This window comes from Syngnathus floridae, chromosome 2 (assembly GCF_059516105.1).
Source record: "Syngnathus floridae isolate MCC-2025c chromosome 2, RoL_Sflo_1.0, whole genome shotgun sequence".
Classification (NCBI taxonomy): Eukaryota; Metazoa; Chordata; class Actinopteri; order Syngnathiformes; family Syngnathidae; genus Syngnathus; species Syngnathus floridae.
Genome location: NC_142414.1, coordinates 13807329 through 13824233, shown reverse-complemented (window position 1 = coordinate 13824233; position 16905 = coordinate 13807329). Strand labels below are relative to the sequence as shown.

Genomic DNA, 16905 nt, shown 5'->3' with positions numbered 1-16905 from the left:
GTCATATCTTTTTTCAAGGTTCTACTGGAGGTTCAAGGTTTCACTTAATTTGTCTCCTTAAGGAGAAATTTGTCTTGGGTCATATTATTATTATTATAACCTTGATGGCATTATTGCAAATGGTTATGCCATCAAATATTAAATGTTATTAACTTGAAGTTAATTTAATGTTTATTCCAATCCTTTTGCTCACTTGAAAAGTGGATGGCATCAATCGATAAGAGTGCTTTGAGTTGTGAGCTCAGAGCTCAAGCCACCACTATTTTGACTGAAGATAAGCGGCTCGGAAGACGAATGAAAAAAATATGACTCAATGGCACCATCAAGCGGTCATAACCTCGCTCTCCGTTAATTCGTGGTTAATTCTTCAGTGAGAGGAATGCGCATGCGCCAAAATGCCAGCTAGCTGTGACGTCGGTCATGAGCTCATTCACGACTACGCTGCGAAACGCGAGAGGTAAACAAGCATTTCGCTTCATCCTTTCAACTTCGAAGAGACTACAGTAATTTATTAGTCGAATTACAGAGCGCGGGTAATTGCTGAAGGTGTGTATCACGTCACTCGTCACGAAACTCTTCATCAAAATGACACTTCACGCTGTACTCGTACTCCTTCGTCTGTGGGACTCGCTAGATGCTAGCCGTTAGCTCGTCCAGTTATAATCGTTGGAGCACAGCTGCACAAGACGCCAACTCGTCTTTGTTACAGTCCTAAACTAGATGAAACACTCAGTGTGCGGCTGCCTCCTCTACTCTTTGTGCATAGAGGACCGCTGCGTCTTTTGTGAGAGTTTTAAATTGAGTTTATGATGTTAATCGCCTCTCTTTGGAAAGATAATCCACATAGTTGAAAGCAGGCAAAGGGCAGGCCTTCGCGCTGCCCTGACAGCACTTACGACCAATGAAAAGTCAGGACTACCGACACCTGACTGTTTCTAGCCAATGGAATGCTTTCACACCGGAAGTGTATAAACAGATGTCAAAACTGTCGTTTAGCTGTCAGACGAATCGAAAAGTTAATTTGATGGAATTGTCTTAATCCATTTAATAACGCGTAAATCGTGTGGACAGCCTTTTGAGTGTTGTTTAAACGTCATCAAATATGTGTAAAATTTTATATTTACAGTCTGATAATCTTACAAGATGATATTTAAAAAAATAAAACTACATTGTCATCGTAGTATTCTTCACTCATAATTCTAAATCATAATTATATGCATTATATTATTAGTTAGGGCAGCACGGTGATAGACTGATGATCACTTTCTGCTTCAAAGTCCATTGTTTGGCTGTTTGTGCTGGGACATCAGGGGTCTCAAACTCCTCTATGTGGGGGCGGCGTGGTGTGCCAACATCAAGAATTCCATTAAAACAGGTTGAAATGATTTTATTATAATTCAACTAATCCAATCTTCTCAATCTTTATTGATAACAGTTCAGATCATTGATTCTTCAGTAGATGAACAAGAATGGGGACATGCTCCTTTCTGTCATCTCCCTTGTACTTGCATAGTCATATACACTTTGCAATCAGACATGTCAGCGAGCCCCTGTCGTCAACCCCCCAAAAAAATGTGTCTCCTGTTTTTTTTTTTTTTTTTATATTGGCTGTTGTCGTCACCAACCTTTCTCTTCATGGCAGGTTATGAACAATACATGACTGGGACTGGGTGACGGGTATGTTTTCCTTCCATTTGGTGTCACTTCAAAATTACATTCAACAGAAATCTGTCATGAGCTGGAGCTATGGTGCCCCAGGCCACAACGTGGCAAAATAGTTGGGGCTGGACTAATATTAAACTTTGATGTCAAAGAGGGGGGTGTAAAATATCACCCTGTGGGCCGCAAATGGGCCGTGGGCCTTAGGTTTGAGACCTCTGCTCTTGCTTGTCCCTAAGTGTAAATGTGAAGGTGAATGCTTGTTTGTATAAATGTGCTCTGACATTGTCTTGCGACCAGTCCAAGGTGTACCCTGCCTCTGAACGGATGGAAAATACAAAGTGAGACATTTTACAAGAAAATTGAAAGAAAACACTAAATTCAGCAAATGGTGCTTTAGATAACAGAAAGTGATACTGATTAGACCCAAACGGGGGGGAAATTTGAAGACACATTTTTAATTTTTCCCTTGTTGTGTACAGATGAAGACTCCTCCAAAGAGGCCGGGCATCAAGTTTGAGGTGGGCGCTCAACTGCAGGCAAGAGACCGCCACAAGACCTGGTATGCACTACTCCCAGCGGCGTGCTAACCAACAACATGCACTCAATGCTATTATTTTTGTGTGCGTGTGTGGGCTGTCAGGTACTCAGCCACCATTGACAAAGTCGACTACGACAAAGAGCGCGTTCTGATCCACTACCGCCGGTGGAGCCGCCGCCACGACGAATGGTTCCATTGGAACTCACCGTACCTGCGGCCACTGGAACGAGTCACTTTAAGAAGAAGGCGGGGCCTCAATTTGCCAAGCGTGGCAACGGTATGACATTCATACAGAGATATATACCGAATATTAAATATATAATTATTAATAATAAGAATGATATCATATATACATAGATTGTAGTGCCATAAATAAGAACTTTTTTCACCTAAAATGACTTTTTCTAGCAATATCAAAATTTTATTCTCTTATTAGCCAAACTTTATTCTTTTAAAATAACCAATTTATTCTTGCAAAAATAGAATTTTAATAAAGACTGTCTCATGCAATTACAAAATTATCATAGAAAAACCTTTATTAATGTAAAATGTCTTTTTCTTGCAATATTCCAACTTTGTGTTTTCCATAAATACAAATGTATGTACATAAATGTACATGTCAGCAGGAGGCTACTTCAACTTTTATCAGTGTTTTCTTCCTATCTCCCTCTCTCCCAGTCATTTGCAACCGGGACAAAGGTTTTGGCCTGTTGGACCGACTGTCGTTTCTACCCAGCCAAAATCCTGCGTGTCAACAAAGATGGTGAGGCTGCATTTACACATTGTTCTACAGATCTGAGATGTGATATAGTGATGGTGATTCCGGACAAATACCTGCTTAACATCAATAACTTGTAGCGGACTTTAGTCTTTAAAAAATGAATATTTTCACTCATCCCTTGTGTCAATATAAGGTGGCTTGGAAAAAAAAAATCTCTTACCATATTGAGCTCAGATCTGATACGTATTTGTGTTTCAGACTCCTACACCGTACGTTTCTATGACGGCGTGGTTCGGACAGTGAAGCCCCCTAAGGTCAAAGCCTTACAGAAAGTAAGGAATGCTACAAAATGACTGGAAAAGATTCCACCAACCACAATGATTTTTAACTCCTATTTGTGCTTGTCTAGAAGTCAAAATGTGGGAAGTCAGCTATGGGAAGCGAAGGATTGGAAGAAGGAGAGAGCGAGGAAGAGTGTGAGGAAGACGAAAGAGAGGATGACGAGGAGGAAGAAGAGAAAGAGGACGAAAAGGCTGAAGGCGAGAGCGGGCCACAACCGTCTTCATCATCGTCGTCCTTCCCTCCACCAGCAGCCAAGAGTCTTCCTCTCTCTCCCGGTGGAAACAGCGACACTCATGAGCAGCCAATCACAAGCGAGCTCAGCCAGCCTGCTGTCCCTTCCCACATCGATAAAGGTAAACACGAGCATGCATCTAACACTCTTCTTCGTTTACACCTGGTAACATTAGGTAAAAATCATAATATGTGTGTTGCCTCGAGCAGATGTGCTCTTGGAGCGACAGGCCCACCTGCCCACCTCTCACAAATTCAGCAGAGAACCACGTAAGTCACCAAATATTTCACTTTCAAATGTAACCAAAATGGTTGCTTAACCTGAAGTCGATGCTACGGAGGTAGCGTGATACCTGGGAGCATGCTTTGTTTCGTCATACAAGAATAAAGCGTAATTGCACATCCACTGCAGTTGGTGGCAGTGGCGATCTCATGGTCAGAGTGTGTGCAGGCAGTAGTAGCTGAGAGTGAAAAAACTACTCAAATACTGGTAATTTCTGGTTTATTTATATATTTTTAATCATAGCATAAATGTCAACTTGACAATAATAAAATAATAAGGTGGAATATAAAAATTCTGATATTTTATTACAATAATACTTAAACTAAAATGTGATAATAAAATGTCATACATCAGGGAAAATTCAGCCATAGGTCATGTCATGTGACTTCCTTTCTCATTTTGATTGGTGAATTAGACTCAAAAGTTGCCATTGGTTACGTCGAATTAGTGAAACGAGTCACATGATACAATTCTCTCTGACAACTCAAAACAAATAGTTTGTGCAAACAATAATGACCGCTAAAAATAAAAGTAGCCAGTGGTATGAATTGGATTTCTTTTCCTCACCAAAAATACTCAAGTTAAAGTAAAAATTTGTAAGTATGTTGCATTGAAACTACTCTGAGAAATACAACTCAGACAAAAATTTGGGTTAAATGTAGTTCAAGTTTTCCAACATATCTTACATCATGGACTAATCTGAGCACTTGTGCATCAGTGTACAGGGTGATCAAGAACCAACCTCCCCCCATCCTCTCCATCGAACTGGACCACAATCCCTTCAAGTGTCCATCGGCGGGCTGCACTAAGTCCTTCCGGAAGGCCAGTCTTCTACACTACCACATCAAGTACTACCACGCGGAGGAGCATCAGCAGCAGGAGCAACAGCAGCAGCAACCAGAGGAACAAGGCAGTCCAGCGGTGACAGACATGCCGAGGTTGGTTGTTATCATTGTCAATGCATCCCATCACACTAGCGTGTTCGGAATCATTATACAATGGTATCCTAACATACGAGAATGTGTAATAAATAAATGAGTAAAATATTCAAGGCGGTTACATTGGAAAGAGGATTGATCTAATTCGGTTTCTATTTGATGCACATAAATCTTGCAAAGCAAAAACAATTTTCTGATTCAAATCAGTTTTTGATCTACCTACAAGGGGCGGCACAAGTTACAATTACTGACTCGATGTGACTTGATGTTTGTTGTAGGAGGAAGCGCTCGACTTCTGAGAGCAGCCACTTTTTGTACGACATGGCAAGCATCGCAAGTCATGACGACAGAGAGCACAGGAGCATGCTAACAGGTCAGCTGACGCCGCTTGACTCTTACTCTATACAGTATATGTATATGCAGCATGTCTACCACCTTTTCAGCACCCCACCACAAGAGTGCCCAAAAAATGGTACAGGACTGCTCTGTCTTGGATATTCTTAACCACTCTTGATTGTGGAAAAACAAAGTGCTGAAATTAAGTGAATTATGCTGCCAGACTTGCTTTAGTTTGGATTTAAAAATGCCCAATAACTTTCAAGTGACACATTTGACTTTGTTTATATTGACTGACCACATGAAAAAGGCCGCAAACTGCACATGAATAACTACTAGTGTCAACACTGAGCAGTGACAACACACAACTTTGTTTTGTGGTGGACAAACCTCTAATGTAACATATTATAGATCATGTCTATACACGATACACTCTAATGTGACAGTTACATTATATTTCATGATTATATGTTATAGTTCATGTTATATTAAATTTGTATACACTGCTAATGTAGCATTTCCATCTTATGCCTCTTGAAACCCCCCCCCAAAAATAGAAACTGTGTCACTTGAAGCACGTTGTGTAAATCCAGCCTTTTATGGTTTGGCTTGTCTGCCAGCAGAGATTAAGAGGGAAAAGAGTCATCTTGACAGGAAAGAGAGGAAAAATTTTCTAAGGGTCAAACTGAAGAAGAAGAAGAAAAAAAAGAAGAAGAAAAAGATGAGTCAATCAGGTAAAAGCCACAAAACCCTTCACAGGTTTTTTTACGCTGGGCCATGATTGGTTTTGACTTCAGACCTGCCAACTACAACATATTATAGAAAATATTTTATTTTTGTGGGCGGGTGACTTCCCCTTTAAAAGCATGTGAAAAGAATCAGATGATGACTATGCGAAAATAATAGTTTTTTGTCTCCTCAGAAGTTTGCAGTAGCGACAACGAAGGCTTGGCCTTGTCTCCCGTCACATTCAAACTTGGCGAGGATTATCCCAGCACGCGCACAAGTAAACACATTCACACATGCATAATGATGTGCACCAGAGGCAGAAGTCCCTGAAGGCAATTCACGTCATCCTTCTACCTTTATCAGTGGATGATGGCAGCGACTGGTCGACGCTGACGGCAGAGAGCGGCGAGGACGCGCCCTCCTGGTCACTCACCGCTGGGGCGGAGGACTGCGAGGTGGTGAGGTGTGTGTGCGAGGTGGACGAGGAGAACGACTTCATGATTCAGGTGAGCTGCCCACATGGGTCCTTTCGAGGTACCTGGGCACAATTGACAGCGTTACTCTTTTATATCTGCAGTGCGAGTCGTGTTTGTGTTGGCAGCACGGCACCTGTATGGGCTTGTATGAGAACAACGTCCCTCGCAACTACACTTGCTACTACTGCAGACACTGCACAGGTAAGAGACAGATATAGACAAAAAGTGGGACAACGATCTTGAGCAGATGTTGGATTGCTGAGCGTTTACATTATCGGTGCGTTAGTTCAGAATTGGCTTCAAAAGAAAAAAAAATATTTGCTTATTGATCACAGTCTTGACCTTCATGGCCACACTGTGGGTCTCTTGGTGCCTTCAGGTTGGAGGCGGGCCCAGTGCTACTTGTCCGAGCCCGACCTTCTAACGTCCGGACGCATGTTCGGCCTGTCTTTCGTGAGGGACAACTATTCGGAGAGCAACACCTCCAAGATCACACAAACCAGCGGCCTCCTGGCGCACACACACAACCTAAATCAGGTCCTCAGCGGCCTGCAGCTGAAGATTAGCCTCTTGCGGTGAGTCTACACATGCACTTCTTCTCTCAGCCCCATCTTTTCATTGGGTAGCGGTGGTGGACTCAAGTCACATGACTTGACTAGTGAGTGAGCTATGACTTGCTTTGCCCAAAAAATTACTTGACTCAAATTGTGACTTATAACTTGTACATATGTGACTAATTCCCACCTCCGTCATCTGGCCATGCAGGACGCCGTCGCACCCTGACCTGCAGCTGTGGCGATTGCCATGGACGCCGGAGGAGGGCCACAAGCTGAGAGGAGAAGCCCCGGTCAGTTATGTCAGCAGCGAGCACTGCTACCAGAAGCCCGGTTCGTTGTGGGAAAAGGTGGAGGAGAGGCCAAAAGCCACTGTGAAACAAGAAACACCCAATGAGGAGGATAAGGTAAAAGGAACAAGCAGTTTCAAAGCAAAACTGACAGATAACTTTCATTGGATAAATTTTGCACTCTGTGGAATTGGGTCAAGCATAGGTGAACAAAGCGTTCTGGAAAAGAATCTTGACGCACAAGCATTACTCATTACACGGCTGCTGTTGCTATGGTAACGTGACCACGCTGATGACCTATATTTACTCCGAAGTGTGATGCAGTAAGGAACTTAATTGAGTGCTGGACAAGTAATCAGTTTGTTCAAATAGAACGTTTAAAACATTATTATTCCCAAAGTCAGTAAATGTGCAAGGTGGAGAAACTTCACAAAAGCACAGTCAGTATTTACAACTTTTATGACCCTCTGATGCCTTTTTTGACACGGTGTTAATGCCTGCTAAAGAGAGCAGAATCTTTTTCACATTGCAGAAGAATAAAGAGCCCAGTGGAAGGCAGTTGATTAAAATGGGAATTCAGATTGATGAAGCCTTCTTGCGTGTCTTTCCAGGAAATAAAGGAGGAAGACGATGATGATGATGAAAGCAATTGGCCAGGGTGTGCTCAAAGCACAAAGCGCACATGCCCGAATGGAGATGAAGGGCATGCACACTCTCACCTGGCAACCTCGGTGTCCTCGCCGGCTTCTGTGACGGAGTGCCAGCTGAATCTGCTGGAGCATGTGGAGCGTTTACACCAGCAGATCATCACCAGGATGGACGTCATCGAGAAGGACTTGGACAGTGAGACATACTCTCATTTTCATTCGTGTGTGTGTGTGTGTGTGTGTTGAATTTCATTGTTCAGACGTAGTTATCACTCGTATTTTCTGAATATAATATAAAATATTACAAGGGGCCAGTTTACCTTTTTTGGGGAGGATGAGCTGAAATGGATTCTTGGCATTTCCAATCATTACAATGGGGAAAGAGGACTTGATGTATGAGAGTTCTGAGTTACAAGCATGGTCAAGAGACAAATTAAGCTCATATAGTATCTCAAGGTACCACTGTGTATGTAAGTACGTGTTATATTGTATATGTGTACTGTAAGTCACACAAAGCAGCAAGTTAATAAACAACATTTTCTTTCCTTCTTCAGTTTTGGAGTCTTGGTTAGACCATTCCGGCGAGCTGGAGCCTCCCGAGCCGTTGTCTCGCCTGCCACAACTCAAACAGCGGATCAAGCGCCTGCTGTACGACCTGTCCGTCGTGAGGCGGCTGTCTGTGCGACAGTGGCACTCCAGCTAACAATGTTTGAACCGGGTAGCACATTGGACAAATCATGCACTTAAGCGTCTGTTTGCAGCGCACTCCAACTACACAGAGACAGACGTATTCCTCGTTCAGGAGCTAACGAACTTCACCATGTACACGACATCAAGGCGCACACTTTTGCATGATTCTTTTACCAGCGTTCTGATATTACTTTGTATATTCTTGTTCTATTTAATTTGTTGAAAAACAACTAGGTTCTAGATGAAAAAAATGAATTCAGTCAAAGGGTAATTATGGCTCATGCATATGTGCATAATTAGTTGTACACCATTTGGACAAAAGTATTGGCACACCACCTGGCTCTCTACTGCTGGGCAAATGTTGAGCCTGAATCTTGTTACCATAACAACCATTGGGCTGGATCTTAGTTTGACTCTTCTTCCGCATCACTCAGCGGCGAATGTTGACGGTACCAGCTTCTTACTTCTCGTAGAAGCGTAGCCCAGAGTTTGAAACACAAACGAGCGTCCAAATCAATGAAAGATATTTATTTTTTGGCTGACAGTTAAGACACCAAAGAGGTATTTGGTTGTTTAATTTCACATTTTTAATCTGTAGGCACTTCAGACACACAACTATTTGTATACAGCACATTAACTCACCCTTCACTTGCAAGTGTTCCAAAATCTATGTCCGTGTGGAGGGGGGAAATTTGCTCACTGATTGGTTGCGTCGTCCTGCACACACAAAGCAAGCAAAAGATTTTTTATTCTTCTATGAGAAAATGAACAGTATGAAGTTGTAGTTTAGTTTTGATGGTGTTCAACTCAAATAATGTCGCTGAAATACTCATGCTTGTCAGACTTTTATTTCTTCACGTTGTCAGCACAAGGTTTGTTTGCATCAATGGTCTTTTGTAGCACGTCAATCTACCCTACAAGACAAAATTGTATTTATTTTCTATTTTTATTGTGTGTATCTTGGTAAAAAATGTATCTCATTTGGCAAAAAAAGAACCCCCAAAACTCTGTAGCGCCCCCTGGAAGTTAGCTATGTCACCAGTTTGACCAGTCAGCTGTTGTTTGTTCCCTAAGCCCCGCCCCCCCGCCCCCACCATTTCCTGGCTGGCAGCCTGCCTGAGTATCACTTGTACACTTTGCTCATCTCCGCGGCAGAGGAGACCATCAACAAGCACTCTTGCGCTCCGAACGGATCTGTGGTTATAACCCGCTTTGGCGTTCGTTTCTCCTGGCGCACGTTAACCTCGACTACGCAATTTACGGTGAGTTACAATCAGGAAAAAGTAGATTCTTCACTGAGGTGCCACGGATAACTAGCTTCAAGCTAACTAGTCGTGAGCTTTGTGTGTGTGCGTGTCTGAGAGATCAAGAGAAAGAATTGGAACGGTTCCCATAGCAACGGTTGCTATGCAGCGGCTGTCTGACCTGGGCTAAGGTTAGCGTCTGACTTGACTGCTGACGTGAGTTCAGACAGACGAGCACAAACAAATGATTATGTAACTTGGAAATCGACTGTTGATTATTAGTCTTGGAAGCTATTCAATCATTTGTTCAGCAAGCGATGACGTGACGTCACATATTCTAGCTAAACCCATGGAAACCACTGCAATGTCCAGCAATTGGAATCAATTAGGGCTAAGTTGATCAAATGTCTTTTTTTTTATGCCACCAAAATACAATATTTGCGTTTAAACGCTGAGAAAATAACTAAACAATGATTTCATTCAAAATAAGTTTTGCTCTTGTCTATTCCCCCTGTATTTGGATTTTCTTAATTTCTGCTGATAGCAAACAAGATTGAGAGTGTTTTTTAACAAAGTTTTTTTCCACCCATCATTACTTGTATGAATGTACACACGAAAAATAGACATGTTTTTTTCTTTTCCACAAATGGTGTCATTTGGAAAACTATCCTTTCTCCGATCCTAGGAATAGAAACATTTTGAATGCTCAGCAATATTAGACCATATGGCTCGGCTGGTCCTTATGTCTGTTACCCAACAGGTTGTTGGCACGATGGAGGAACTTCACGACGTCCAGCTAACAGAGATCAAACCCCTGCTGACGACACAGGTGAGCGAAGACTCAGTTCTGGTTGGATTTCCATATTCACTGTTTCCAATTAATCAAATGTTGTTGTCTCTTTCTGCAGAATGGCAGAAACCTACAGGACTTCAACTGTCAGGTGACGTGTTGTTCAAAGATCACCATAATGTGATCAGTTGGCCAAGTGATGGGGTTTGACAGGTTTCCATTAAGTTGCCATAGGAAGTTAAGATTTTGAAAATATTGATGTCAATGTAATGGAAATGATCATGTCCAAGCATAAGTATAAATACTTTGCTTTGTCCTAAACAGATATCCATGCAAAATAGTAAAAAGTGTGACATTTCAATAGATTTAATTGGAAGTAGAACAAATGGTTTATTGAATTTTTTCTTTCATCAAAAAGCAAATTAAGTCTTATCCTACTCCATCAATCCCTTATAATTATTTGATTATGTGACTATTTTTTAAATTATATTAGTTTACAGTGATTACATTATACACTGTTTATATTTAATGTATAAATGAATCAAAAAGAAAAAATATAAATAACACTATAAATAATGACTTTTAGGGGAAAAAAAACAAAATGAATGTGATAAATTTTACATAAATCCAGAGAGGAAAATACCCTGAAAGTCTGCGAGAGCAGGGGTGCTAGATGACTCATTGCCTGACAACAGGAATGGCAATGATGATGAAAAGGAACATCAGCATGGAAACGACATCAGCAGTTCAAGACCTCTAAATAAGTAAGGTTACAACCTTGTTCGATCTAAACGCGAGTAAGTAGCTCAATAACAAAAACGTCAAAGGCCTTCCGATCAAAGATAAGACCCCGCTTCCCGGTAAGATCACGTTGAAGAGCCGTGTTAGTGGGAATCTTTGAATGTGATGAAAAGCAGCTCGGGCAGAACAGCAACGCGATTATCGTACCAAGATGTTCCCTGAGAAATTGAGTGCAGAGGGTTCGTTGCTATGACTGCAACCTGGATCTCGAAGAAGGTGAAAGGACGAGCTGTGGGATGTGAATCAAGAGGAAAAAGACTTGTGAGTTAACTGCTGAAGGGGAAAAGCAGAAGCCATTGAGCCCAAAATCACTTAGGATGACGAGTGCCCTGCAGATGACCCCAATGATTTTTTCACACCTCTCAAGCAAGATCCTGTGCCGACTATTGGAGAAATTCTATATTCTCACGTTGCCCATAAATAAGTTCTAATCACATTTGTAAAATACAACAGAACAGAGCGGCAGCGCATGAGTGGAAATAGCAGCTGACTGCTGTGTGGGAGTCACCTCCAAAAAAAGACCAGATAAGCTTTCCACGTACAGCCAACAAGAGGCTTGGTTCTTCCTTTATGCTACGCTGGGACCTGCACCACATTTTGTTTTCTGACTACTTGGTATCCATCTTGCTATCTGGCTGCATGGTTCAAGTCAAACAGCCCATTTGATCATATCCGCATATCATTTTATCAATCAGGCTTTATTACAGTCCTTAATAATGGAGATGTTTTTTCACAAAGAAGTCAGTCAATTTTTTTAATGATGTAAGAAATGAATGAATTCATTCACTCGTTTATTTATTTATTCATTAAATGGCCAAATTACGATGGGGTGAAATTCATTTTAAATGGAACGGAAATATTTTTAGTTTTAATTTTTTTTCCAAAATATAAGATTTTGTTTCAAATTGGTTTAATTCAAAAGGAATGTTTTTCCTAATAATGGAGAAAAAAAAAAACCCTAAAATACTTTTAGGCAGATAAAAGACTGACTTGGTTGTTTATTTTCATACTTGATGGGTGGTCAGGCATTCCAGACAGACTACTATTTGTATGCAGCATTTTTCGTGATATGTCCTCTAGGTTTGGCTGATCGATGTGTGTACACACTTGCATTTGTTATCCAGGAGTATGATGTGGAAACCGCTCACTGTGCATTGCATGTGACCATGAGAGGCGTCGCTAAGGGCAACCGGCCCACCATCCTCACCTACCATGATGTCGGACTCAACCGTGAGTCAAACATGTACAATAAGTGGCAATTTGGATGAGTCGGCGCTAACGGGAAGTGTGTTTGTAGATAAGTCGTGCTTTAATAGCCTGTTCAACTACGAGGACATGCAGGAAGTGACTCAGCACTTCTCCGTTTTGCATGTGGACGCACCAGGCCAACAGGAGAACGCACCCACCTTCCCCAATGGGTAACACACCTACACACGTTTGTGTTGTCTTGGGGGAGCCGAATTGAATTCAACATGACTGTTGCTTTTATTTGTGCATTCAGGTACCAGTATCCATCTATGGACGAACTGGCTGCCATGTTGCCATCAGTTCTCACACAACTTCAGTAAGTCAGTCCACTCTTCACACGCATGCACATCCATCCGCAAAAAGGTGAAAATCTTACTTTCACTTACTGATAGATTCCCATTTGTCATCTGTTACTTAATTTCTTTGGATTATGTCATTTTGTTGCAGTTTGTTTTTTTAAATATTTTAGCTGATTTCATTTTATTAGACAGGTTCTAATTGAGGTGATTTCTTGACTGAACAGCTCTAGAGTCTAGTACTTTTTTTTTTACACAGGGTCCAGTAGGTTTGAAGAGTGTTTGTCTCTTAATAAATCAAATCATCAATTAAAAAATGCTTTTAATGTTTACTTAGCTCGTCTGATCTCAACATCTGTTTGATGAGCTTAAGTGTGGAAAATACCTTTTCTTGGCACTGTATATTTCATGTCACACACGTGTGTATATGCTCAGGATCAAAAGCGTGATTGGTATTGGAGTCGGCGCTGGAGCTTACGTCCTCACCAAACTGGCTGTGAGTGAATCCATCGTTGGGTCGATTCTCATTTGGGACAAAAGTATTGGCACACCCACTTATTGACCTTAATTGTTCTTCCAGTTGAATGAGCCCAGTCTGGTGGAGGGTTTAGTTCTGATCAATATCGATCCCTGCGCCAAGGGCTGGATGGACTGGGCCGTAGCCAAGGTATGACCTTCACGCATGTGTATGTTTTGACACTCAAAACAATCTATTGTTTTGCTTCTTGTAGCTGAGCGGCTGGACCAGCAACCTGGTGGATATCATCATGGCACACCACTTCAGCACTGTGAGCACACGCACACGCAGCTCAGCAGAGGCTTTCCATGCTTCATTAACATGTTTTGTGCGTGTGTGTGTGTGTGTGAAGGATGAGTTAACAGAGAACAAAGAGCTCATCCAGAATTACAGGCTGCACATCTCTCAGGACATTGCACTGGACAACTTGGCATTGTTTTACTGCAGCTATGACAGGTAATTTGTCATGGGTCTTTTCAGGTTTACTTTTTTCAATCACTTAAATTCTGGATTGAAAAAAATTGCCCAAAATGTGCTGGAAGAAAAGTAAACACAAAACACACAGGATTTTTTTTGTTTGGTAAACTGTGTGTGGGCAGCACATTTGAAGTTTTGTTAGCATGCCTGCGTCATAGTTCGAAAGGTTTGGCGTCTTTATTTTTCTTTCATTTTCATTGTATGTTTTGATTACAGAAACAAAAATGACTTTTACATGACTATTTACTTTTAACTTTTGCCCTGCAAGATAACAGGACTGTTCAATGAGTGTGCATGCGTGTCTGTGTTTGTTCGTAGCCGGACAGAATTGCAGATGGAGCGTCCCGTGCCTGGTTTAAACGATGAGACAGTCAACACACTCAGGTACTGAAAGTCTGGATTTTTTTTTCTCGTGTTTGTTATTTTCTGACACACATGTGCTTTTTTATGTGTCAGGTGCCCTGCCCTGCTGGTAGTTGGAGATACTTCACCGGCTGTCGATGCCGTGGTCAGTCGAAGCCGCCATGATCACCAATCAATGTTTCTATTTATATTGTCGTGAATTGGGCTTGTCCATTTTTCCTCAAACAGGTGGAGTGTAATTCCAGATTGAACCCAACCAAGACCACACTACTCAAGGTACCTGACATTCAATTGAAGAGTTTCTATTATGTACATGCTACTGTTTTATTATAGTTATTTTATTATTAAGTTATGTTTCCTTGACTGACTTAAAAGATGTGCGTAGTTCCCATCCTCGAAATGTCACGTGTACTCTATGTGGTGTAATTCTCAGTCTTTCCTCTAGATGGCAGACTGTGGCGGACTTCCACAAGTGGTGCAGGTTAGCGGTTCATTTCATCCTTCATACGACCGCACAATTTTTGTGTTTTTTTTGTAGGACATCTAGTGAATGTGTTCTTTTTTTCCTCCCTCAGCCAGGAAAACTGTCAGAGGCCTTCAAGTATTTTGTGCAGGGGATGGGCTATAGTGAGTAAACATGTTCGTTTGTTACTTCCCATAAAGTAGGTCCTAGTTTGTCTAGTCTGTCGTATTGATCAACCAATCGTCTTCCAGGATTTGTGTGTGCCCGCCTGGTGTTTCCGACTCTGCTTGCTCTCGCATGTGGGCAAAAAGAGTCAAAGTCAACAATGCACTTTGAGTTTATTTATTGAAAATCAGGAGGACAATAAAACACACAAATAGAAAATGACAACACTCGTAAGGAGCTGTTGTTGGCCACAGCTCACGCTCAGACGTTCACACACCGACTCACCAGCCAAGCAGACTCCAGCTCCTAATGTCACTCACTTGGCCACTTGGTCATTATTGACCTAAACTTGTTTGTGCCCCTCTAGTGCCCACAGCCGGCATGACCCGCTTGGTTCGCTCCAGGACTCACTCGGCTTCCAGCGTGGGCTCTGGCGATGGCGTTCGGACTCGCGCTTCCACCAACACGCTCCCCGAGGGTGGTGCGCCCCCCAGCCCCTAACCCCAAAGGGGTCCAAACAGCTCTCTCCTCTTCTCTCCAGCGCCGACTTCTTACCTCCCACCGAGAAGCAGCTGTGCAGTTTAGCCGTCGTTGTCGTTCGCATCCCTCTCCCATTAGCCGAGCGGATTCTCCCAATGAGGCGGAGGAAAAGGCGATCTTGACTCGCTCCCTCCCTCCAGCCCTGCAGTCGCCGTGGTGATGCTGTAGATGGCGTTCACGTGAGGTGTTGTTTTTTTATTGAATGGCAGCTTGTTCCTTCGAGCTTCAGTTTGATGGTGTTTCAGTTGTTATTTTTTATTGTAGCGCTGTGAATCCCTTGTTGAATTGTTGATTTTAATCATTATTCTTGAAACGTACAAGTTCTTGTATGAGGGCTTCAACATGCCCGAAAAGTTTGTTTTTTTGCAGGAAAGGGACATGTCTTAATGAAATGTAATTACTTTATTGAGCTGAGGCACATACTCTACATCAGAAAAGAACTCACAAAATCCACAAAACTGAAATGTCACAAAAAAGTATATATACAGAAATAATGATGAAAATTTACTCAGAAATTAGATTTTCTATGAATGGTAACAGGTGACTAACAGGTAACTTGTACCTTCTGCTATCTAGTGAAAGAAAATTGGGTTGTTACCTGTGACTATTGATAAACAAATTCATCTTTTGTAAAGAAGTAAATTATGGCTCAATTTTTAAAAATGGTATAATTTGATGAGTTCTCACTGCACACGAGTATGCCTCAGCACATTGCTTGGAAATCACTGTTCATTGTTGTCCCAAACACAGGAAAGTTAAAAAAAAAAAAAAGATTTTGTTTTAAAGGACATGGGCAACGTTCAGAACTCCTTCCAAGTGCCTCAATTGAAAGCACGTAGTCCCCATCAGACAGGCAACCCAAATCTGCCATTTGTTGTCATGCGTTTGTTGATCATGACTGAGTGCAAGGGCCTGTTCATTGCACTGCTTGCAGCTTGAATTCATTTTATTGCCAGTATGTTGTTTGGATTCCTAGAAACCATTTTTCAATAACCTTATTTGCTGTTCTGTGAGGAGATGCTAGCATGGCTAAAAATGTACATTGCAAGCCGCTTTATTTATTTTTTTTCCCCCTCCTTTTGAAATGTTTAGGTCTTGTCTGCCGAGGCAATCAAGCATGCTGCATGTGGACTTTTTGGAGTGAGTGCCGTCTTGTAAGTAGTTCAGCCATTGACTTAAAGATTTGGGCATATGTGGGTCGCAAGTTCATGCACAAGAGATGGTTGACAGATTGATTGTCAGTGAATACTTTGTGTTGCTTAATGTAGATTACCAGTTTTTCCCGAACCTTCAATGAGCCAATCTAAAAAATGTTTTCTTCGTAAGAATTAGAATCACAAGTTTACCACAGCAAACATGTTTTAAGAGATGTTTTGGTGCGGTGCTCCCTACTTGTGGAACATGGGGGGAGTTTCCAAAGATTTTGTTTACCTGTAGTTGCGTGTAAATGTCTGTTACAATGATTGGTACTCAAGTATTTGAGTGAAATGTTGGGACTTGACTAATAAAGGTTGACGTGAAGAGCAACTTGTGCTGCTTCTACCTTAAAACAGCCAGCAGGGAA

At 41.8% G+C, this 16905-nt stretch overlaps 2 protein-coding genes across 5 annotated transcripts; both read left to right on the top strand.

Annotated features, from left to right (window-relative positions):
• The first annotated feature begins 388 nt into the window (after positions 1-388).
• On the top strand, positions 389-9267 carry LOC148401957 (PHD finger protein 20-like). Of its 4 annotated transcripts, none has more exons than XM_088369984.1 (18): positions 389-457; positions 1643-1677; positions 2142-2221; positions 2303-2477; positions 2879-2963; positions 3180-3253; positions 3331-3616; positions 3705-3764; positions 4496-4715; positions 4994-5088; positions 5675-5785; positions 5977-6057; positions 6144-6286; positions 6358-6457; positions 6636-6831; positions 7022-7217; positions 7712-7943; positions 8302-9267. In XM_088369984.1, the coding sequence occupies exons 3-18, from the start codon at positions 2142-2144 to the stop codon at positions 8448-8450; spliced, it is 2283 nt and encodes a 760-aa protein (XP_088226110.1). In that variant the 5' UTR covers positions 389-457; positions 1643-1677; the 3' UTR covers positions 8451-9267. The 4 variants fall into 4 exon arrangements, with proteins under 4 accessions (XP_088226110.1, XP_088226109.1, XP_088226108.1 ...); XM_088369983.1 differs by having other exon boundaries at positions 5672-5785; XM_088369982.1 differs by having other exon boundaries at positions 390-457; positions 5974-6057.
• A 127-nt stretch (positions 9268-9394) lies between these two features.
• On the top strand, positions 9395-16868 carry LOC148401956 (protein NDRG3-like). The gene is made up of 16 exons (XM_088369986.1): positions 9395-9699; positions 10442-10510; positions 10590-10622; positions 12397-12502; positions 12570-12690; positions 12774-12836; positions 13252-13312; positions 13397-13483; positions 13548-13604; positions 13686-13789; positions 14129-14194; positions 14267-14318; positions 14402-14449; positions 14619-14654; positions 14749-14800; positions 15169-16868. Exons 2-16 carry the CDS (start codon positions 10454-10456, stop codon positions 15300-15302), a joined length of 1077 nt encoding a protein of 358 aa, XP_088226112.1. The 5' UTR covers positions 9395-9699; positions 10442-10453; the 3' UTR covers positions 15303-16868.
• Positions 16869-16905: the final 37 nt, after the last annotated feature.

What these genes read in the sequence shown, in the direction of transcription:
- LOC148401957 (XM_088369981.1), top strand. Translation starts at nt 2,142, where the DNA reads ATGAAGACTCCTCCAAAGAGGCCGGGCATCAAGTTTGAGGTGGGCGCT. An exon ending in AGAGACCGCCACAAGACCTG is followed by an intron (nt 2,222 to 2,302) that starts GTATGCACTACT and finishes GTGGGCTGTCAG; the next exon opens with GTACTCAGCCACCATTGACA. An exon ending in GAAAAAGATGAGTCAATCAG is followed by an intron (nt 5,786 to 5,973) that starts GTAAAAGCCACA and finishes TTGTCTCCTCAG; the next exon opens with AAGTTTGCAGTAGCGACAAC.
- LOC148401956 (XM_088369986.1), top strand. Translation starts at nt 10,454, where the DNA reads ATGGAGGAACTTCACGACGTCCAGCTAACAGAGATCAAACCCCTGCTG. An exon ending in TACAGGACTTCAACTGTCAG is followed by an intron (nt 10,623 to 12,396) that starts GTGACGTGTTGT and finishes TTTGTTATCCAG; the next exon opens with GAGTATGATGTGGAAACCGC. An exon ending in TGGCACACCACTTCAGCACT is followed by an intron (nt 13,605 to 13,685) that starts GTGAGCACACGC and finishes GTGTGTGTGAAG; the next exon opens with GATGAGTTAACAGAGAACAA.